General features: G+C 48.3%; 3 protein-coding genes across 3 annotated transcripts; all 3 read left to right on the plus strand.

The window, feature by feature from the left end:
* The first annotated feature begins 1,917 nt into the window (after nt 1-1,917).
* On the plus strand, nt 1,918-2,985 carry HOXD12 (homeobox D12). Its single transcript, XM_063342549.1, has 2 exons — nt 1,918-2,479; nt 2,747-2,985. Exons 1-2 carry the CDS (start codon nt 1,918-1,920, stop codon nt 2,983-2,985), a joined length of 801 nt encoding a protein of 266 aa, XP_063198619.1.
* Nucleotides 2,986-9,458: 6,473 nt separating this feature from the next.
* On the plus strand, nt 9,459-10,886 carry HOXD11 (homeobox D11). The gene is made up of 2 exons (XM_063341308.1): nt 9,459-10,065; nt 10,651-10,886. The coding sequence occupies exons 1-2, from the start codon at nt 9,459-9,461 to the stop codon at nt 10,884-10,886; spliced, it is 843 nt and encodes a 280-aa protein (XP_063197378.1).
* Nucleotides 10,887-12,565: 1,679 nt separating this feature from the next.
* On the plus strand, nt 12,566-21,479 carry HOXD10 (homeobox D10). Its single transcript, XM_063341307.1, has 3 exons — nt 12,566-12,650; nt 18,598-19,391; nt 20,828-21,479. Exons 2-3 carry the CDS (start codon nt 18,650-18,652, stop codon nt 21,103-21,105), a joined length of 1,020 nt encoding a protein of 339 aa, XP_063197377.1. The 5' UTR covers nt 12,566-12,650; nt 18,598-18,649; the 3' UTR covers nt 21,106-21,479.
* Nucleotides 21,480-22,075: the final 596 nt, after the last annotated feature.

Genomic DNA, 22,075 nt, shown 5'->3' on the forward strand with positions numbered 1-22,075 from the left:
CAATAAAAATTAAAGGCAGTGGTCAGTAATATCCTCCAGCGGTGCTTGTGTGGTCCTGTGTGGTCTAGGAGAGAGCAATCAGTTAAAGATTTCTTCCAGGGCAATGAAATTACTGCAGAATTTACCCCAATTTCCCATTAAGCAGAAAGATGAATTTGATTAGGAAAATGTCAAGAGGGGCAGCGTCTCTGATCTCGGCGTAGAAATAAAACCAAGATTAAAACTATGATTAACAGGACAATAACGGGGAAAATTAACCCTACCTGTTAACTAGGTTCGAGTTTTGAACAGAGGTAATGAAAAGTGGCCAAGCCCGGGCATTAAGGCACTTCTTGAAGCTGGGCTGGCTCAGACCAATGCAGATCCTCTTGGAGAAGAGGCCGAGGACAGAAACGCCCGGTCCGGTGACGGACGGGCCTCCAAAGTCCCCCGTGGGGCGGCGGGGGAGGCAGCGCTCTGGGAGCCCAGTGCCCGCGGCCGCGGCGGGGCTCGGCTGGGCTCTAGCGGGGTGCTCCTCCCCGCACCTCCAGCCCCTTGGTCCGTTGTGGGTTTTCTTATAGGGAATATGGTGTCTTTGGGTGCAGCACAGGGGGCCTCGGCTCGCCTCCGTGGGAAGTACGCTTGTCCCGACCCGTACGGTTTGGAGAAGGACACGAGCAACCTCCCGTGAGGATGCTCTCAGTTATGAGTTCATTCGTGCTTACTCCGGTGCTACGGGGGAAATGGGAGCGATAACGGGATAACGGAGCTCTCGTTTGATTTCTCAAAAATGTAAAAATACGTATAAGCCACCAAAATAACACAGTAAGGGATAATTTTCTTGTCAGGGGAGAAAAAAATCCTCATACCCAATTTGGGAGACAGCGGCGGGGTACCCAGCTGAGGCTCACTCTCCTCTGCCCACCGCTGCACTCTCTGCTGCACAGCAGACCCGGGCATTTTCTTTCTTGCAGTCGTTCGGGTTTATTTATTTATTTAATTGTTTGTTTCCTATCTCGGCGGCTTGCTCAAGTGATTCTTTGTTGTTGCTGCTGTTATTCTCGGTTTGATGATGTTTGTTTGATTGTATTTTACAGACAAAATAAAACCCGAGTTTTAGAAGCGTTGTTTAAAAACTTGCCTTCGCTTCGGAGTGAGGATGAAAGGTAAAAGGGGTAAAAAGGGCAGACGTGGGGACCTGAGAGAATACACATTAGTGTACCAGAATGACGATCCTGGTAATATCCGATCAATTAAGATTTTAATTGCAAACATATGCAGATGCATATCATGTTGCTCGCAATTAAAACAAACGCATATATAAAACGGCCAAAATACGTGTTCTGGGCACTCACAAGGTGTACTCGTCTGTACAGGGGCAGAAATATATTCGTGTGCCCTAAACAGCCACATCTCCTTCCCCGTAGTGGAAAGGGGCTGTGGTAGGTTATTCCCAGCCTGCGGTGAACACTCTTATCGTGGGTATAGTTGTCGCCCCGGAAGCTGCTGGCCCTGGGGGTGCTGCCAGACGGGGGGCACCGCCGTGCCGGGGGCTGCGCCCGGGGCTGCCCTGTCCCCTCGGCAACTCCGCAGATGTTTGTTTTCCCCTCATCTTTCCGCTAGCGCCGCGGCTTTGCCAGCCAGCCCTGGCCACTTTTATAGAAGCGGAGACCATGTTTTCCCCTCCCCCTTGCGAGCTCGGTATTTTCATATTTCAAGTGTTATCATAAGACTTTTTAAAAGGGGGGGAAAAAAGGGAAGAAGCAAAAAAAAAAAAAAAGAGGGGGGACTCTGTGGCTCAGTGGCTGGAGGCGGTGCTGAAATTACCGGCTTTGAAGAACCTGTCTGCAAAGTTTCGTCCAATCGTTTCAGGCTTTCCGCTTATTCCCTGTTGTAACTAAATACTGCTGTAAGAACAGCTGAAGTCCTTTGTTGGAAATGTGTGATCGCAGTCTCTACAGATCTGGCTACGTTGGTTCTCTCCTGAACTTGCAATCTCCAGATTCCTTTTATTTTCCTAATTTGCGGGCGAATGGCAGTCAATTGGCGGCTCTGCCCACCATTTCCTACCCCCGGAGCTCGATCCCCTGGACTTGCTCAAGTTCGTGCGCAGCCCAGCCGCAGAGCCACGCGTTCAGCGGCGCGGCGCAGCCTTACCTCCCCGGCTCCGTTCCAATCAACATCAGCTCCAACGGCAACAAAGAGTGCCTGGAAGACAACAATAAATATTACGCCCACGATGCGAGCTCCAAACAAGAGGAGAGATGCAGGCAGAGGCAACCTTTTGCAAATGACCCAACTGTTACTCACGCAGCCAACATAAAGCCCGTAAAGTATGACCACTCGAGCCTGCAGAGAAGTTTGCATGGCTCGGCTGCTCTTTTTGAAGTGAATTCCTGCACTTCCAGCTTAAAGGAGGACATCAAGAATTCCGTCAACTTGAACCTGACAGTTCAGCCCGCAGCAGTCCAGTCATGCCTCAGACCTTCAGTGCAGGATGGTATGCCTTAAATATCTCGCTTTAGTTAGAGGCGACCTAGCGATACTTGCTTTCTAAGAGTTGCCTGTAATTGCTTTGTAACCCCCCTGTAAACCGTTCGGAGCGATAATCGCTTAATCCGAGTCGGAGGTAGATAGAAATTGTGGTGTCAGATGTGCTTTGCCCGATTTGCCGACCTAGTTTAGCCCTCTTATCTTGCGGGTTTTTTGTATATTCTCTTTTAATACCCAGACCTGATCCACTAAATTATCGACGTGTTTGTTGTAGGTTTGCCTTGGTGCCCCACCCAGGGGAGATCAAGAAAGAAACGGAAACCTTACACAAAACAACAAATTGCTGAATTGGAAAACGAGTTTCTCCTCAATGAGTTTATTAACCGACAGAAGAGGAAAGAACTATCAAACAGACTGAATTTAAGCGATCAGCAAGTTAAAATTTGGTTTCAGAACCGGCGGATGAAAAAGAAAAGAGTAGTAATGCGAGAGCAGGCGCTTTCTATGTACTAGAGCAGAGTCCGCCCGTTCCTGCATGAACTTGTGCCCGGAGTGTTCACCCCTAGAGTAGAGCGTATTCGCGAGTGCAACGCGGGGACCCTGTGTGTTTACCATTTAAACCAAGTTCTCGAAACGCGTAGGATCCCTGCGTAAATTGGCAAGCGCTGAGTTCCTACCCAAAACGAAGAAGACAAGCCGGACCAGCACGGAAACCTGTATTATCAGCTTTTTTTACCTTTCTTACTCCTTTTATATAGATTTTCTCCTGCTTCTTACCCCCTCTTTCCCCGGAGAACGAGCGGTGCTAAACTAAAATCGATTTCTTTTATCTGTATGTAAACACCATTTTGCAGCAAAATAAAGGAAAAAACGCCTAGTAAAGACGTCAGCTCTGTGAGTCCCGGCTGCTCCCTTCATCTGCTGCCCTGCACGCCGGGGCGAGCCTGCGGCGCCGGCTTGTTTTGTGGTTTGGAGTAACCTGCTCGAGCAGCGATGGGGGAAAGTGGTTAACAAATAAACCTTTTTTTTTTCTTTCTTCTTTTTCTTTCCCTTTTTTTTTTTTTTTCCTTTCTTCCCACCCCCCGCTCGGATCTGCAGATCCGGCCGCAGCCCGGCGGAGAGGGCACGTGACACCCGCGCAAGGCCCGCGCGTAACCTGCGCGCTGGCTCCGCGGCGGCGGCGGCCGCTCCGCTTGCGGCTGCCCGCCCCGACGGCAGGGGCGCGGGCGGTGGGGGAGCCCTGCCTGCCTGCCCGCCCGCCGGGAAAGAGCGGGGGGATGCCGCCGCCCCCGGGGCTGTTCCCTGGGCACCGGAGAGAGGTTCCCCTCCCGGGAAGAAGCGCCCCTCCATCCTCTTCCCCTTCCCCCGCCGCCCGCCAGCCGGGCCCCGGGGGAGCGCGGGGTCCCGCGGCGGCAGAGCCGGTGCGGGCGGCGCCGCCGCCGCCGGTGACGCCCCAGGTGGCCGGCCCGGGCCCTGCCCTTCCAGCGCCGCTGACTTTGGCCTTGTCCAAGCGCAGCCCCAAACAAACAGGCGGAGGAAAGCGGGCGGTGCCGAGGCCGCGGCGGGCTGGGGCCGGGGCCGGGGCAGGGGCCCGAACTGGGGGGAGCCGGGACCACCCTCCCCTCACCCCGAGGTGCTGTAGGCACAGGAGAGGGAAAAGCCCGCAGGCCTTGGTGGGTTTGATTATTTTGTTGAGACCCGTCCCCATGGCCGTTTCCGCAGAGGTTTTATGAGGGAAAGGGGGGGACGCTTTCGGTTTTTTGCCCAGATACAAACCTCAGAGGATAACCCAAGCAGAGGGGCTGGGAGCCTTGCCCAAGCCGTTTGATTATTGTTTTAGGAGGAGAATGAAATCGATTTTCCCCGCATCTTGCTGACAGGCTTTCTCTGCCGGGAGCCTCCAGCCGGCCTCTGCAGCACCAGAGCACCCGGGGCTGGCCGGAGCTGCAGAGCCAGGGGAAATGCGAGATATTGCCTTGGTCTGATACTTCAGAACATAAAAAAATAAATAAAATTCTCACGGAATTTTAGGTCCGGATTAAAACGCCTTTTGGCTGCAATTGCCACCTAAATCTGTTTCTAATGAAGAGGCGTTTCCACACGCAAAGCCTTCGGTTGCCTCTCCCAACAGTAATAATAATTACGCTGGCGGAGCCTGCGTTATTTTCTGGTATATAAAGTAGGCTCAGATATGGTTGGTCGGGGCGTATGCAACAAGGCTAAACAACCACAAGGAACGGCACAAAGCAGCTGCCTATTTACATGGGGCTATTGCCTTCCTGAAGGCAATAAACTCATTATTTCATAAAGAGGCATATTTGAACTGTGCTCCTACCCCACTCCTTTGCTTGCAAGTACTGCTCGCAAGGGCACTGTGGTCCAGATGATTTTGGAGGTAAAAGCCGGATTTCTAGGAGGGCAGAAATACAGCCATCTTCCCGAAAGCTTTCCAGAGAGCCCCCAAAGGTAACGCTCGGGTGGTGTTTCGGGAGGGAGAAGGAAAAACAGCCCAAGTTGGGGGCGCATTTCTCGCCGTCCAGAATGGCCACTCTCACCGCATTGCCCAAAGCAGACAAAAAACCTACCTCGCTCATGGCGGGGTGACTCTGCCAGTGGAACAGCGGGGGTGAAGCAGCGCCGGGCGAGAGCTCCCCGAGGGAGGGAGGGAGGGAGGGAGGGAGAGAGGGGGGGAGATGCACACCTAGCCACCTACAGCCAGAGGCACCACCCCTGGGTCCCTCCAAATCTTCCAGGCATTCAGCCCCTCTGCTGGGAGCTGGCGCATTGCGGACAATAAAAGTCGCTTAATTCAGTAGCATTTCCCTAATTAAAAAAACTAGAAGCAACACCAATGATGCAAGCCAGGAGAAAAGCAAAAACTAGATAAAGCCCCTTTTCTTATTCCCTCCTGGAATACTATTCAGCCGGCTACAGTCCATGAGAAATGGACCCTTTATGCCGTCCTTCCCTGTCCTAACCCGCCCCATTACAACCAGTCCCTTTATTACACGGGTGATGTGAAATCCGAAGAGGAACCTCGGGTGAAAAGATGTGCAAGGCAAAGGATTATTTATTAAACGTGTCTGATGCACGACGATGGCTTGTGGTAAAGCTTCTAGTCCAAATCGCCCACGAAAGGAGAAAAAAAACAAACAGAGGAGGTAGGATCTAAATTGAGATATGATGCCAAAGTACGTGCGATAGGTATGTGCGTATGTGCCCGTACATAGATAGATGCGCTGATTTCGGCAGCGCCTGTTGTGTGTAACCCTGTGTGCGCAGACACAGGCGCACAGATTTGCGGGCGCGCACGGCGCTTTAGACACACAGGCGGGAGAAAATGGTGCGGGATTTCACGCGTGCCCATGCTCCGGGTTTCAGCTCTTCCTCTCAAGCAGCGGGCGACGACAGCCGTTGCGGGCTTGTGGGGAGGCACACACGCGTGTGGCAGAGCTGCGGGGACGGGGCGCGCCCCTGCGTGCGCAAATCTGTTTTGCGCGGATCTGCCTTGCGCGGATCTGCCTTGCGCGCCCCTGCCTGCCCACACCCGCCTGAGCCGCCCTATGGGCACATGTGCGCACACGCGTGTGCGGCACGCCGGGTGGGCGTGCGGGAGATGCACCCGGGTGAGGTGGATGTACCCCCACGCCCTCCGGCTGGATTATTTCGGGTCTTCTTCCAGCTGTATTTCGCCCCCCTGCCCCGGCTTTGTGGGTGCATGGAGGGGTGCGAGGAGGTTTTGTGGGGGGGGAGCAGCGGGCACCCGCTTGCTGCGCCCACGCCCGCGTCCCCCCCCAGCATGCAGGCGACCATCCATCCCTTTATTTACGCCAACATAAACATCTTATCTTTGCATTCCGACCGCAGCCTAAACGTGATAAAGCCCTTCCGAGGGGGGGCTCTCCATTCCTCCTCGTTTGATAAGGCTGCAAACGCAACTCGGCTTGTTGGGAATGGCTCTGGATGCCTTTGTGCTTCCTAAAAGAGCATAAATAATTAAAGTTTGGCAGGGAGGAAAAGCTTTCTTGCAGAACTGTAGTGGCAATAAATGAAATGACTCAGAATCTCTTCTCCAGTCGGTTTTTACGAGAGCTGCCAGACAGTGTCTGTTCACGTTCTCCAGATACTAGGGGCGCCATAACAAAGTTAAGGTCAAGTTAGTGTCTTATCTTGGGTGGCACAAAAATACCGCATCTTCTCCAGCCGGACCGGGTATATTTTTAAGCCTGAATGTTATGCAAGTCGCCTTAATTTCCACGGAGGGCTTTTGGAAATGTCACTTGGACCCGAATACTTGGTAATTCCAGGCAACGGTTGCAGATGTTTCAAGACGCCTAACGGTAAAGTATTCGCCTGACTGTGTACATGATGTGCATTTATGTTTCGATGCTATTTAATCTGCGTAAGGAGATAAAAAAAAAAAAAGAAAAAGAAAAAAGAAAAAAAAAAAAAGGAGTGGGGGGATAGGTAATGCTCCGAGCTGGGCTGGGAACGGACCCCAGGGTGAAAATGCTCTGGCAGGCGGGGACCCCCAGCTCTGCCTTATTCCAGCGAGGTCTCTGCTGCGATGTTGGTCTCACATTTCCCAAATTAGATCGCTTTTTAAGGGACTGTTTCCTAAAAGGGCTGTTTTCGTATTAACAAATCGTCGCCATGTCTTTGAACTTGAATTAGTTGAAACCGGTTGGCTCCTGCGCCAAAATTTAATTGATGCTAGGCTTGCTGCATCGAAAGAAAGGTGAAGGATTCTGGCTAAGGTGTAATTAGTTGTCTGAACGGTAAAGAAAATGAAGCTCCATAGGTTCCCAGAGCCATCTCTCCTGATGAGATAGGCGATCAGAAACCTGGGGGCACAATCCAAACGGATCCCTGCCCTGCTCTGCTGCAAGCTCAGGGTGGTAAGTGACACAGGAGCCATTTTAACTGCGCAGGCATCATTTTTAGGAGGTTGTTCATGTGTTGCAGCAGAATCGAGAAGGGTCGAAAGTTACCGATAAAGGGAGGGAATCGTGGTTTTGTGCCTTGATTTCTGGTGATACCTTGCGGGAGTCTATCTACTGAGAGCAATGTGTGGCGTTTGAGGTGGTTCGCGAGCAAGGCACCAAGGCAAAAAATACCATACTGTACAAAGAAAAGAAAAAAGGAAAGAAAGAGGAGAAAAAAAAAAAAGGAATGAGTTTCATCTTATCTGCCTGGCTTTGGTCTTTTGATTTCTAGAAAGGGCAAGCTGCGGTGCGGTGCGGAAGCCCCTTGGGCAGCCCTCGCCTGCTCTGGGGGGCCGGGGGAGGCAGGAGGGGCCGTGCCGGTGGCGGCGGGGCGGGGGGCAGGGTGCGGGGCGCAGCCCGGGCTGGGGGGCTCCCGCCCCCGGAGCCGCTCCGCAGCGCGGAGCCGGGGGCGCGCAGGAGGCGCCTGGCTGAGTCTTCCGCGGGCACCGCCGCCTCGCAGAGCCGGGAGCCCCCCGGGCCTTCCCCCCACTTGCCCGCGGGTCTTTGGGGCCGGTTCCCTACCTGCCGGGCTCTCTGCGTGCTGTGGGATTTGGAGGTTGCCTTTTTGGAGGCGATGCGGGGCCTGCCGCCTGGCCGGAGCGCCCGGGGGTTGTCTGGGTGGCCAGGGGGCGACCCTGCTCGGCGTGGAGAGCTCGCCCAGATTTCGGGTTTATTTGGAGAGCGGCATGTGGCGAGGCTACTCTGGCTATGTTGTACAGTGACGGAAAAAGGCATTCCCATAGAGAGCTGGCAAACGCTTCTGGAATGAGGAATTGGTCGAGCATAGGGCTGTTGCTGGCGCGTATTGTTTATTCTCTTTTCAGCCTTTGTGACCTGGTTTGTGCTCGTCTATGTAAAATCATATTTCAGGGAGAAAAAGAAAATTGGCAAAAAATGAGCCCTCGAAGGCAGGGCGGCCGCGGGGCTGGCGGGTGTTGTGCGTGTCTCCCGCTCCCAACCCTGCTGTTCCCTTCCAATGAAAATGAACATTTTGGTGGGAGTTGGAGACACGGGAACAGAGGTCACTTTGTGTGCTGCTCTGCTTCCCAAGGAAACCGTGCTTGGTGGACTTCTATTCCTGCCCTAGCCCTTTGCTTTCCAGAAGAGCCCGAAAGTGTCTCCCTTTCATAAAACCGGCTACTGAGAGATGTTCTGTTTGCTTGTTTCTCAGTTCAGTTTGTCTCTGGCGCCCTGAGACAAGCGCGCAGTGTTTGGGCTTATAAGCGAGGGAAAAGCGAGGTGATCGGGACTCGGGCTTTGAAATTGCGTGACGGGTTTGGATGCCAACTGTGGATTGCTGGAGCCGGGCGGGCAGATCCACCGGTACGCGTGAATGGGACTTCGCTTTCCTGAGTGAACCATCACCCCCGCTCATCCCCTGCCTGCGCGGCGGCCAGCCAACATCGCTCCCTCTAACGAGGAGCGATCACGTTTCCCAGCGGCGGGTGCCCGGCTGGGAGGGCTACCTTCCCCGGGGGTGGCTGTGTAACCCACCACCCGCCCCCCACCCCCGCACCTCGTCGCCCGCGGGAGCCCGGGCTGGGGCGGCGATGCGGTGCGATGCGATGCGGGCGGGGGGCTGCCCTCCGCGGGGCTCCGCGCCCGGCTCCGGCGGTGGGCAGGCGCCTGCCCGGGCGGCGCGGCCCCAGGTGATTACCGCACCACCTACGTGTATCTCATCGCCCGGTGGAAAGATGAGGGGGTGTGCGGGGGGGAAAAACCGTCTATATTTGTACAAACGCTGCGCTCGGCTCTCCGTGCTGGGAGGGCTCTTTGGAGAGATCTTAGGAGCCTTTCCGAGGGGCTGATATAGATATAAGGACATTTCTACATCGCGTCACGTGACATAATTACCACTAGAATCAATCAAGATGAATTGCACGTCAGCACACGGTGGGGATTTTTTCTTAGTTGATCCTGTCCAAACCCTCTTGTGCAATAGATGGATCTTGTTCAATGCATTGAAGCCTCCTGGTTGCTTGCAATCGCAAAAAGGAAGACATGACTGAGTTTGACGATTGCAGTCACGGCACATCCAATATGTATCTGCCAGGGTGCGCTTATTACGTCTCACCCTCAGATTTCTCGACGAAACCCTCTTTTTTGTCGCAATCCTCGTCTTGTCAAATGACTTTTCCTTATTCTTCTAATTTACCTCATGTCCAACCTGTGCGCGAAGTAGCATTCAGGGAATACGGATTAGAGCGCAGCAAATGGCAGTATAGGGGCAGTTATGCTCCTTATTACTCAGCTGAAGAGGTGATGCACAGAGACTTTCTGCAGCCTGCGAACAGGAGGACGGAAATGTTATTCAAAACGGACCCTGTCTGCGGCCACCACGGACCGTCTCCCGCCGCCTCCAACTTCTACAGCTCGGTGGGGAGGAACGGCATCCTGCCGCAAGGCTTCGACCAGTTTTACGAGACAGCCCCCGGACCCCCGTACCAGCAGCACTCCGAGGGCGAGGGGGACGCGGAGAAGGGCGACTTGAAAGCCCAGAACAGCACTTGCAGTAAAACACCTTCCAGCCAAGAGAAGAAAGTGACACCAGCAAACAGCGCCGATTCCCCTTCTGGTGAGGCTGTTGCAGAGAAGAGCAACAGTTCAGGTAGGTATCAGTAGTAAATTGGGGGCAAGAGTACAAGGCCAACACTTTGTCAAGCCGCATTTTATGTGCAATTTTATAAGCATCCAAAGGATTTTATATATCCTATAAGATTTCCTTTACCGTTGTAAAGCGTGTTTACGATAGGAAACCAATTTAGGTGGGCTTAAGGTATTCTTGGAAGAGGATATTAATTGTTATTAAATTGTTGATTTGGGGGGGGAAGATGGGGAGATTTCACAGGTAGTGCTCAGAGCTGCCTTCGATTTAGAGCTTAAGATCTTAGTTTGTTTGGGGCGGGGGGGGTGGGTGGGTGGGTGGGTGAGAGGAGTTTGAGAAACTTGGAATTTTTCCAGCCCATTTAAATATCTCTCTGTATTGCTCGAAGTGCTCTCTTTTAAGGAGAAGTTGGGAAATATTCGCTTTTTTGCTAAGTCGCCCAGAAAGTAAAAGCCCCAGGAATATTTTTTTGAACTGCTAGAGGGCTGCTTTCCAGGCAATGGGATGTTGACAAAGTCTCTGATCTCTTCCTAGCTGAGCGTGTTCGTAGCAGCAGCATAAATCAGTTTCTTCTCTCTTGAATTTCAGCAATTCCCCAGCGATCAAGGAAAAAGAGGTGTCCCTATACCAAATATCAGATAAGAGAACTGGAACGGGAGTTTTTCTTCAACGTGTACATAAACAAAGAGAAAAGACTGCAGCTGTCCAGAATGCTCAACCTCACCGACCGGCAAGTTAAAATCTGGTTCCAGAATCGAAGGATGAAAGAAAAGAAACTGAACAGAGATCGACTCCAATATTTCACTGGGAATCCCTTGTTTTGAGGAAAAAAAAAAAAAAAGAAAGGAAAAAAAAATTAAAAAAAATTAAAAAGTGAAAGAGAAAAGGAAGAAAGAAGAAAAACAAATCTCGGTCCCTCTGACCTGCCATCTGAATGCAAAAATAAATTGGTTTACGTGACACATCCACCCTGCGGAACTCAAAGTTTCATTTTCATGTGCAACTCCATACACTGAATGGCCACTGGAGATTTCGGGGCTTGGCGGAGCAGATTCCTGATAAGGGAAAACTAGGGTAAATCCAACTGTCCACTCTCAAGTGTTTCTCGCCAAAGGTGCTTTTTATTCCTCTCCCACAGTACCAGCAATGGACCTGCAGTGTGTCTGGTAGTTTTTGCTTACAATTCATTGAGTTCGGGGGGGGCTGTGTTGTTGCTTTTGAGCTAGGATAACACTTTCCTCCCTTTAAGTGAATGCGGTTTATTTAAGAGATGGTAAATGTACGTTCGCTATATATAAAATATATATATATATGTTTCTATTGTCATCCAAAAGCATGGGCCACTGTCTTTTTCATGTGAATAAATGGTTTCTAGTAAAGTTAAGGTTATAACTTCCGTGCACTGTATGGATTTCCATCTCCGAAGGATCCTAGCGTTTCCCGGGCTAGAGCCAAGTTCAGCTAAATAATAACGGGAGGAAGCCTAGTCGGGTTATTTTAAATGCATTTTAAATAAATAATAGTTTAGATGTCTAACTCTGCCTTTGTAGGTATGTGTAACCTTCCCTGTTCGCTGTGAGGCAGAGCCAACATGGCTGTCTGCAGCCCATCACTTCTGATGGTACTACAATTGCTGTAAGCAACGAAAAAGGCTTTTTTTCCCCCTTTTTTTTTAACTCGTCAGGCTTCCAGTAAGCCCAGAATTCCCAACGCCAATGACTGTTTACTTGTTAGTGAAGGGTAAGGCAGAAAGACGGAGGGCTCGGAGCGAGCCAGACAAGAGGGAGCTATAAACAATTGGCACTAGCGGGGGAAAAAATATAAAAAAAAAAAGGAAAAAAAAAAACCTTTGGAGGCAGAGGGATGGAGCTCTGAAAAATCATCCTTGGGCAGGGCGAGCGGAGCGCGGAGCTGGGCCGGGAGCGGGGTGCGCAGCCCGGTGCCCCGGCCGCGGCGGGCCCTGCGCGGGGGCCGGCACCGGCGGAGGTCCGCTCCGCGCCTCGCCGCGCTTTATCTTGCGTGACCTGGCTGGGCTGTTTACAAAACCTTGAACTGTCTAGACAACACCATAAAACCCGAGGTTCTAAACAGCTTAATTGGGTTATATTATACACCTTCTGGTGGGTGAAAAAGAGATTTCCGCAATGTGCAATAAAGGCGAGGAGTGAGAAAAGAATTTGCCTTTTTTGAATAGGACGAAGCGGCTCTCGCTACGCTCGCGCGCAGGGAAGGCAAAAGTGCCCAAATAAGTCAGGAAAAGCCGATAATTCAAAAAATCGAGAATTGGAAGCGGAGGGAGGCATGACCAAAAAAAAATAATTTTTAAACTCTTTAGCAAGAAAAACATAAGTGTCTGCCTTTGAACTTCCAAAATGTCAAGGTCATCACCTTTAACCTTTCTGAATAATTAGGCGCCTTAAGGTTCCTCTGTTATTTTCAACCACCACCCACTCTCTCTCTCTGTCTCCCTCCCTCCCTCTCTCTCTCTCTCTCTCACACACGCACAACCACACACACGCTTATTACCGCATAGCTGGCCATATTAGCAAATGCATCATAACGCAGAGAAAAATCCCAGCTGGGTCGAGGTGAGCCCTCCGCGGCGTGCGGGGAGCGTCCCCCGCTCCGGTCCCCGCCATCCGAAGCACGGCGGGCTCCCTGCTTCCCTCCCCTTTCTCTTCCGCGCTCCGGGAATTCGCCTCAAATCGCCTTTTTTATTATTTTTGGTTTTAGCTCTATAAAAATTAGTTTCTTTTTTTTTCGCTTAAAAACAATAATAATAATGCGGGGGCTGTAGGAAATGCTTCGTAATTTAGGGAGAAGGAGGATATTTCCCTGGCAGCTTTTCTGCGGCTGTGCGTTTGCCCACAAAGCCCATTAATTAGCAATGCGCAAAAGTCGCGGGGAATTTCTCGGAGCATTTCGCCTGACCTTATAGCAAAATTCTCTTGCCTCTCCCCAGCCTTAATCCACAGGGCGAGAACGAGTCGTTTGATTTTTCTGTTTCCTGCAGCGCTTTTAGCAGCCTGTTTTAGCGGACTATTACGCCTTTAAAATGCTAAGACACCGCAAAAGGCGGCCGCGGAAACCGAAACACCCTGGCATTAATCTTGCATAAATGCTCAGTGATAGCAGTTTTAAGTTTCTATTTGAAAAAGAAAGGGAAAAAAACCCATGACGGGAGAGAGAATTGAGCTGAGGAGAAAGAGCCCGGGAGGGGAAGAAATTCCCCGGTGCTGGGCGACCATCGGCCACAGGAGGGCGCGCCCATGCGCTGCAATGCCCACAGCACTCCTGGTGCTCAACCGGCTTCTCCCCCCTAATAATAATTCCACTGCTAATAAAATATCTAATATATAAGTAACGATAAGATTTCAGGGCCTTCCAAATGAGAAAATAAAGCATCAAAAAGATTTATTAAACAAATAACCCATAACCGTGACGTGCTGGAGAAATATGCCACTTTAAAAGAATTTTTTTTTTCTTTTTGGGTCGTAATCTTTTATAATGCATCCGAGCTTTAAAAAAATCCCATAATTTTAAGAAAGAAAGAAAAAAACCCAGTGATATTCAGAATTCGTTCCCTAGAACGAAAATCTATTTAGTTCTTTAAGACAGCCTTAACGCGGATGAACAAAAGTAATATAAAAACCATGCGTTTCCACAGTTTATCTTCGATTCTTATTTGAGGCTTTTCTTAAATAAACCTCTAGGTACAGAAATCATAATTTAAAAAACATACCTTATTTAAAGGCGAGATTAACGTTAGATCCTGAGAGTGCTTATTTTTTTAAAGAGAGACAGAGAGACTAAAGCGAAAAGAAGATATTTTTAATATCCGAACACCACCTTGCCAAGGCATTGCTGAATTAAATCCCTTTCCTTAAAAGTACTATGGAGATCTATTAAAATGAAACTAAAGATTAGAAAATTAAAGGGAAGCTTATGAATTTCCTGGACGCTCTCCAGTGAGCGAGCATGTTCCGTTTTTCTGGTTTTCTGTTTTATTTTTTTTCCCTCCAGTGCGCAGTTTTGGTCAGAATCTGAAGACAGAAAGGGCTTCGCTGCTTTCTGCTTATTTGCAGAATTCATCGAAATCTATTTCTCGTTGGCTCAGCCATACTCCGCATTTTTTTAAAGCCCCGTCTCTCGTGAAAGCATTTGTTGGCACTTTGTCTGCTGGGTGGTTGGGATTTCTTTTGGTGTTTTGTTTTTGGGTTTTTTTTTTTAGAAGTTCATTGTTAACAGTTTCCTAGAAATAGCCTTTCCGTCGGTAATAAAATGGCATTGTACCATCTGAAATCCTCGGGATCCCTGACGCCAAAGGTAGCCCTCGCAGGCGCAGCCGGAGCCCGAAGGAAAAGCCCCTGGTCTCTCGGTGGAGATACCCGTTTCGAGAGGGAAACGTTTAGCGAAGTTTTTGTGTTTGTTTGTTTTTCTTGGCGTGGGAGTGCTCCTTGTGAGAGCCCACACCAACCCCAACCCCATTAGTCTCCATACGAGGTGCTTTAACCCCTCGCAATAACAGTGAGGCCGATCTCAGCGAACATGAACGAGTGATGGGAGGCAGGATGTGCTGTTAATTAAAAAAAAAAAAAATGTTTACTGGGATATGGAAACGCCGCTTTCTTCTTTTTTGAATCATCGTGTAAAAGTGATGATTCTGTGAGAGTCTACATCTTTTACACTTTTTTCAAAATTTTTTTTGTTTTTTACCCCTCTCTCTGTTTCATTCCTTTAGACAGAAAAAGCTGTGAGCTATTTCCAAACGTCTTTGGGCTTGTCCTTTAAGGGGAACAAAAAGGGCGTTTGCTTATTTTCTGATTAAGCTGCAAATGCGGCAGGAATCGGCCGAAAGATAAATGTGCAGCCCAAATACCGAGGCTAAGGGCAGAATCGGCGACCAAACTACACGCTAAAAAAAAACTCATCATATCAGTTACGCACTTCTGTGTCCAGAGAAATAGAGAAATACAATAGGGGAAGGGCTGAGGCTTCGGGCGAAGTCAGTGCTACTGTGCGATCCCCACGCTCAGAAATAACGCCTTTGGAGAAATGGCCAGCGTGCTATTTTGTTTATTTTATAAGCTTTCATATTTAGGAAAAGGCATAATGTCATCAGTATGTTTCCCCCCCTCCTTCTCCCCTCTCCCGCCCTCGGTCAAAAATTCCAGGGAATCTGAGCCCTCAGCCCAGACGCCGACTCTTTCTATGAAAATATGGCACATAGAAATCTGGGCAACGTGACAGTTGCATTATTAAAAGAAGAAAGGACACAATATCGTAGCCAATTTTTTTTTCCTTAAACAAAAACTATTCTTCAATATCCCTGCAATATAACAGCGTGGCATAAAATATACAATCCGCGCGTTTAAAGAGACCCTAAATAAAATGCTGAAATCGAGTAAATGAAAGGAAATTTACTAAAAGCTTCCTGGGTTCCCGCCTGTTTTAAAAATAAGATATTTCTCGCAGTACCTTTGTTACTGAAGGCATCTGCAAAATATCTAGCCTCTTTCGTACCTCTCTCCCATCCCCCTCCCATAACGAGACACAAACACAGCAAATTGCAACTATGAGAATCCTCAGCACAGCCGAGACAAAAAAAAAAAAAATCATATTACCAGTAATAAGGTTTAGGAAGATAAGGCAGTGAAAATTAAGCCCGGCTGCCACGTCTGGTAACCTCAAGTTTTTAGCCCTGACATTTGCTAGAGGAGAAAACTGTAATGTCCACCTATGCTTTATTACAAACAGTAATTTACATCTGCATGGACCCATTGGTTGAGGTTTTCTTTTTTTTTTTCCTCCCTTGTTCGGAAAAATATGGGGCTCTGAGAGCAAAACCTTTATATTAATGTAGATTGTATATCTCATTTATTGCACAATATTGATTTATTTATTAATGTTAATTACTTGATTCCATTTTAATATGATTTAAAACAAGAGTGACATTAAATGCCCAGAGCCTAAGTCCCCAGTTCCCCAGTGGCTCTCGCATGTTTATTCAACTTCTATTTACATCAAACTTAAACTTTCCTACTGTTCATTTTCAATAAAAAATTGCTGCCCGTTTTTAAAAACCTTCATGATTTATCGTGAGCGAAGGGTCTTACGGAGCTGTTTGCCAGTGCTGAATACGATATTTAAATCATTATCCTCACAGCCATCATCTGAGTTTCCGTGTAGTGACATGCAAGAAATTCATATTTTCAATTAAAAAAATCAAAGAGCCCTCATGTCTAATCAGGAGCCAGGGAGTGAGCTTCCCTAGCACCAGCCAGCCTGGCGTGGAAAGCGGCTCAGCATTTGCTTATTGTTTTAACTTTACTGTTGGGCGAAACCCGCTGCAAACCTCTGGGCTGATACTTCAGCCGGGATATTTCTGGGACACCCTTTTCTTAAAGTGTAAATAAAGATTATGAAAGAGCCATTTGATGGGCATAAAATTCCTGATTAGATTTAACAGTCGAGCCTTAAACTGCGTCAAGGAAAATAGTATTTTGTTTCTTTAAACTCTGTGGGTTGTCCGGGCTGTTGTTGAAGAAGAGGAAATTGCTAGAAAGCCAAGGGGGGGAAACGCCGGGCTCGGAGGGAGCGTCGTGGGCTCCGCCGCAGCTTCTCCCTCTCTCTCTCTCTCCCGGCGCAGGCAAATCTTAGCAATGGCTCTGATCATGATCTTAAATAGCCATCTCGCCCAAAAGCCCGGTCCTCTGCTCAGCCCCCGGTGGCGGCGGAGCGTGCCCGGGGAGGGCAAGGCGGGGGGGCCGCGCCAGGCGCAGGGGGATGCTGCGAAAAGATCTCGAAAGCGAGCGAATATTACTAAGGTAATATTTAAACTCTCCGGCAACCCAGAAGCTGGAGGCTGCGGCTGTAAAAGAGACCGGCTCTTAACCTGACAATGATGTTGTATTTGAACAGCTGCGATAAGGTTTTAAAAGGTCTGTCTCATTGCCACAGCGAAATTTTAAATAGGGTTATTGTTTCCAGCAGTGTAAAGTGTGCGGTAAAGTGCAAAACATCCAAATGCCAGGAAACGGGGGAAAATTCAAATCCACGCCGGTGGAAAACGCATGTTTTCAGCTGTGCGAAAGACGCATTTAAATTTTTTAAAATCCTTTCACGTGCTGCCTGCTCCCGGGGATCCGAGAGGGTGTTATGATGGTAGAAAGGCCCAAAATAAACAGGCGGATGAATCCGAAACAAAAATTATCAACAAGTTCACTTTGTCTGGATGAGAGTCCTTGACAGCATGCGTCCCAGATAAGAAATATCTGAGAACACTCTAAAAAAAAAAAAAAAGATAAAAAGAAAGAAAATAAAAAGTAAGAAAGAAAAGGAAGAAAAGGAAAGGAAAGAAAAGAAAGAAAAGGAAAGGACTAATAAACAGTTTGTACCATCACTACTTAAAATGTAATAGCTTCGGGTGTAAATATGTACAAAATGGGGGGGGGAACAGTAAAACACATTTAAAATGTTGGGACGGAAAAATTGGATTTGCCATGTAGACAGTTACTGTTGCCTTCGGTATTTTTTTTTTAATACATACATATATATATGATACAGATGCACTTATCTTTCTTCTTCATCTTAAAAAAAAAAAGGAAAGAAAAAGTTGCTCGAAGAGTTGCAGCGAGGATACGAGTTTCTGTATGTTTTTAATGAGCAATATTACAGAAGAAGAAATTATCTTTATGATGCTTTCAGTTTCCAGGGCAAGTGAAACCCCCACTTTTTTTTTTTTTTTTTTTTTTTTCCCAGGCGGTCGGGAGAGAGCATTGTAAAATAATTTTAGGAATGTAGCCTCCCTATAAAACTCGAGTTATGACAAAAGTCTAGCTTTTAATATTTGACGATTTGTGTTAAAACAAAAATTGACCTTCTCGGTTAGCAGCGAGGGAAAAAATCAATAGTATAATTTTCAATAATTCATAACGCGAACGCCATTATGCTAAATCTTAACTATTAATCTTATCCTTTACAAAGTCTCGATTGATTTGTTAATAAAATATCTTCCCGTGCGCGGCAACAGAGGGTATAACTCTCGAAAAAGCTTCAGAAGCAAGAAAATTACCAAGTAGCCCAAGAATGTAGATGAGGCTTTTATTGATCGCCCCTGATTCTCCTTAATATGCCTTAATAAATCCCGCAACCTTTTGTCCCCGCACTTGTCAGAAGCGCGGGGGGGGCAGTAGCGCAGCCATGGCGGGCAGGCGCGGTTTTTCCGATGGGGGGGGTGGGTTGGGGTAGGTTCCGCGCCCGCGGAGGGGTGAAGGCGGGGGGGGTGGTGGGAAGGCTGGGGACGGAGGGGTCCGGGAGGGGGGGGGGCTGCCGCAGCGCGGGCGCGGCGGGGCGGTGCGGTGCCGCGGCGGCGGCCTAGGGGGCGCTGTTGACCGCGGCGGGGCGCGGCGGGGCGGCGCGGCGGGGCGCGTCAGCGGCGGGGCGGCGGGGCGCGGGGCGGCGGGCCCTGCCATTGGCCCGGCTGTCATGTGGTCGCGCGGAGGCATCCGCAATTACACGGGAATGTTTTCCTAGAGATGTCAGCCTACAAAGGACACAATCTCTCTTCCTCAAATTCCGCCCCAAAATGTCCTTTCCCAACAGCTCTCCTGCCGCTAATACTTTTTTAGTAGATTCTCTCATCAGTGCGTGCAGGAGTGACAGTTTCTACTCCAACAGCGCCAGCATGTATATGCCACCTAGCACAGACATTGGGACGTATGGGATGCAAACCTGTGGACTCCTTCCGTCTCTGGCTAAAAGAGAAGTTAATCACCAAAATATGGGTATGAATGTACATCCTTATATACCTCAAGTAGACACTTGGACAGACCCGAACAGATCTTGTCGAATAGAGCAACCTGTTACACAGCAGGTCCCCACTTGTTCCTTCACTACAAATATTAAAGAAGAAAGCAATTGCTGCATGTATTCCGATAAGAGATCCAAACTCATTTCTGCAGACGTCCCTTCCTACCAGAGGCTGGTGTCTGAATCATGCCCCATTGAGAACCCCGAGGTTCCCGTCCCAGGATATTTTAGACTGAGCCAGACCTACGCCACTGGGAAAACCCAAGAGTACAATAATAGCCCTGAAACGAGTTCAACTGTAATGTTACAGTTAAACCCTCGCGGCAGCTCCAAACCGCAGATATCTGCTCAACTTCAGCTGGAAAAGAAAATGAATGAAAACCCGAACAACCAAGACAGCACCGCTAAAGTCTCTCAAGTGGAAAGTCCCGAGCCCAAGTCCACGTTGCAAGACGAGCGGAGCTGCCTGCCCGAAGGCTCCGTGTCCAGCCCAGAAGTCCAGGAGAAGGAGAGTAAAGGTCTGTATTACCGAGTTTAAGCCGTGCCGTGGTGTAACTCCAACACGCCAGCACCATAAAGCACGCTCGAATATACTAACGAGCATCACAGCCATCACATTTAATGCTAAGGAGTATCGGGCTGCAGGTGCTGTGTCTCTGAAGATTTTGGCAGGCAAAACAATGCTACACAAAAGGGTCCAAAGATTTTCTGTAGAGATCTGCCTCTCCCGTGCATGCAGACCGCCTCTCTGATGCGGGGAATATAGCCGTGTGCTCCTTAATGCGCTGCAGCAGCCAAAAGCAGACCCATATCTCTAAAAAAGCAGGTCTGGAGGTTGTAAAATACGACCAGCTCAACTTTTCTCTCGTAATATTTCGCTGATCATTTTTTTTAATTATTGCTATTATTATTTTTTTTTTCACTGAGCCTTACTGCGGTTTGATTGCATTTAAAGTTAATTACGATCCTATTAAAATAGGTGAGGAATAGGTGCTACCAGTCTGGGTAAAGTTGGAAACAAATGCACAATGAAAGCAGCAGCCCGCTGTCTGCCTGGTCCAAAGGTGGAATATTTCAATGTGGTGCTTTAGATAACCTTGGGTTGGTCTCCAAAAGTGCAACAGTATTTTGAAATGCGTTTGAAAGCTAAAGGTGGCGGTAATCTGGTTTTATTTTCCGTTTAAAAGTGCACTAAAGCCTTCCTTTCAAACGACGTGTGTCGAAGAATCCCAAAACGGGAAATTTTCTCCTATCAAAATGTACTTTGCAACCTCTAGGTCGATTTTTTTACCCTACGTGTGCATGGAGATTCTCTTTATCTGAATTATATTTAACAGCCCAGGTCTAGGTTGATGTGGGGCAGATTTCTTTCTGGTGGCGTGGGGGGGAAATCTAAAAGGAAAATTGGAAAAAAAAAAAAGAAAAAAAAAATCGAGGCAGAGGGTGTTAATTTCTTGTATATCTTTTTGGCTGGAAAAACGTCTATGTCTGCTCCTAGGTGTGCTTGTGTAATTCAGCTGATGGCTGGGGGGATGCTGCTTCAAAATACCGTGCGAGGGTATTTTGTAATTGGGATATTTTCGTAGCAAGTGTCGTGGGAGCCCGAGACGGCCATGGCGAGGCTAGACTCGTTAAAAAGTGGCCATGGGGCTGATGGCAGGTTAAATATTGTTGAAAAGCTAAACGCCAGCTGAAAACTTGCAAGCCCATTTCTGGCCGGGGCAGGCGAGCGGGGCAGCCGCAAGGCAGGGTGCCGTGTGGCGGGGACGGGCGACCCCAGCCTGGCAGAAGGTCCCCTCTCTGTGCCCACACCTCGCCCCAGCTGTGTTTTAATGCCCACATCCACCATATCTGCCAGACACTCAGAGGAGGGGTCATGGCCAAGGGTACACTCTAACAGCCTGAGGTATTTTTGATTTTTTTTTTTCTTCTTCTTCTTCTTTGATTTTGATAGAGGAAATCAAGTCTGATACTCCAACAAGCAATTGGCTAACTGCAAAGAGTGGCAGAAAGAAGAGGTGTCCTTATACTAAACACCAAACACTGGAATTAGAGAAAGAGTTCTTATTCAATATGTATCTCACTCGAGAGCGCCGTCTAGAGATCAGTAAGAGCGTAAACCTCACTGACAGGCAGGTCAAGATTTGGTTTCAAAACCGCAGAATGAAGCTCAAGAAGATGAGCAGGGAGAACCGAATCCGGGAACTGACCGCTAATCTGACCTTCTCTTAAACCCTAACCCCGGGGGGGGGCACCAGTGAGGAATGGGCACAGCACCGCCACTTGCTAAAGGCAGGAGAGACTCTGGCAAAACCCGGCATTTTCCAGTTTTGTTTTGTTTTGTTTTGTTTTGTTTTTCTGATAGAATGTGACTCTTCGTCCTTCTTTTAGCGCTGCAAGTGAATATGTATTACTATGATGAGTATATATAAAACCTAGCACGTGTAATTTATTTTTGTTCTCATCGTAATGCAGGGTAACTATTATTGAATATTATCATTTGGTCTTAACTTATTGGAACTGTCGAACATCCAAGCAATGTGACTTTTTCATGTTTTTACTAACAAAATGGTATTTATGTGGGGCTGTTACACGGGCCATAACGTTTTGAGTACATTCAATACTTTAAGAAAAAGAAGGGGGGAAAACTTCGGGGGCGGGGGGAAAGAGAAGCACATTATAATGTAACTATCCTCGCAAATGAACTTAGAGATTGTCCTTCGTAAAATGGAATATTTCCTTCTTCTCCATTGTAGACATTTCCTTGTGGTGCATATGTGGAATAGTAGTCGTTCAGCAGCAATATGTCCTTCTTGTGCATGTTCTGTTCGCATGTATAATGCAATAAACTCTGTAAACTACTGCGGTTCCTTTGGTTTTCTACAAATGTTTAAAGTATGGATGCAGGTTGGTCTCCTGAACTTTCTCTATCAGCAGCTCTTTGGACTGATGTACCTTCTTTGCCATTTTCTGGTCTTTGTGTGTGCCTGCCTTGTTTTCTTTCTTTCTTTTCTCCCTTTTCTTTTTTTTTTCCTTCCCCTTCCTCTTTTTTTTAGGGGTGGGGTGGAGACTGGTGCGGGAAATGATGTAAACTTAATTCATTTATAATTGTGCCTGTAAACAAATGATTAATTGATAAAATGTTGTGTGATGTTCGCAGTCTGAAAAACTGAATGCAAAAAAAAAAAAAAAAAAAAAGACA

Source organism: Chroicocephalus ridibundus, chromosome 7, assembly GCF_963924245.1.
Source record: "Chroicocephalus ridibundus chromosome 7, bChrRid1.1, whole genome shotgun sequence".
Classification (NCBI taxonomy): domain Eukaryota; kingdom Metazoa; phylum Chordata; class Aves; order Charadriiformes; family Laridae; genus Chroicocephalus; species Chroicocephalus ridibundus.

Coding starts and splice junctions, on each gene's coding strand:
- HOXD12 (XM_063342549.1), top strand. CDS start 1,918: ATGTGTGATCGCAGTCTCTACAGATCTGGCTACGTTGGTTCTCTCCTG. Junction 2,480..2,746: donor CAGACCTTCAGTGCAGGATG/GTATGCCTTAAA, acceptor TGTTTGTTGTAG/GTTTGCCTTGGTGCCCCACC.
- HOXD10 (XM_063341307.1), top strand. CDS start 18,650: ATGTCCTTTCCCAACAGCTCTCCTGCCGCTAATACTTTTTTAGTAGAT. Junction 19,392..20,827: donor CCAGGAGAAGGAGAGTAAAG/GTCTGTATTACC, acceptor TGATTTTGATAG/AGGAAATCAAGTCTGATACT.
- HOXD11 (XM_063341308.1), top strand. CDS start 9,459: ATGACTGAGTTTGACGATTGCAGTCACGGCACATCCAATATGTATCTG. Junction 10,066..10,650: donor AGAGAAGAGCAACAGTTCAG/GTAGGTATCAGT, acceptor CTTGAATTTCAG/CAATTCCCCAGCGATCAAGG.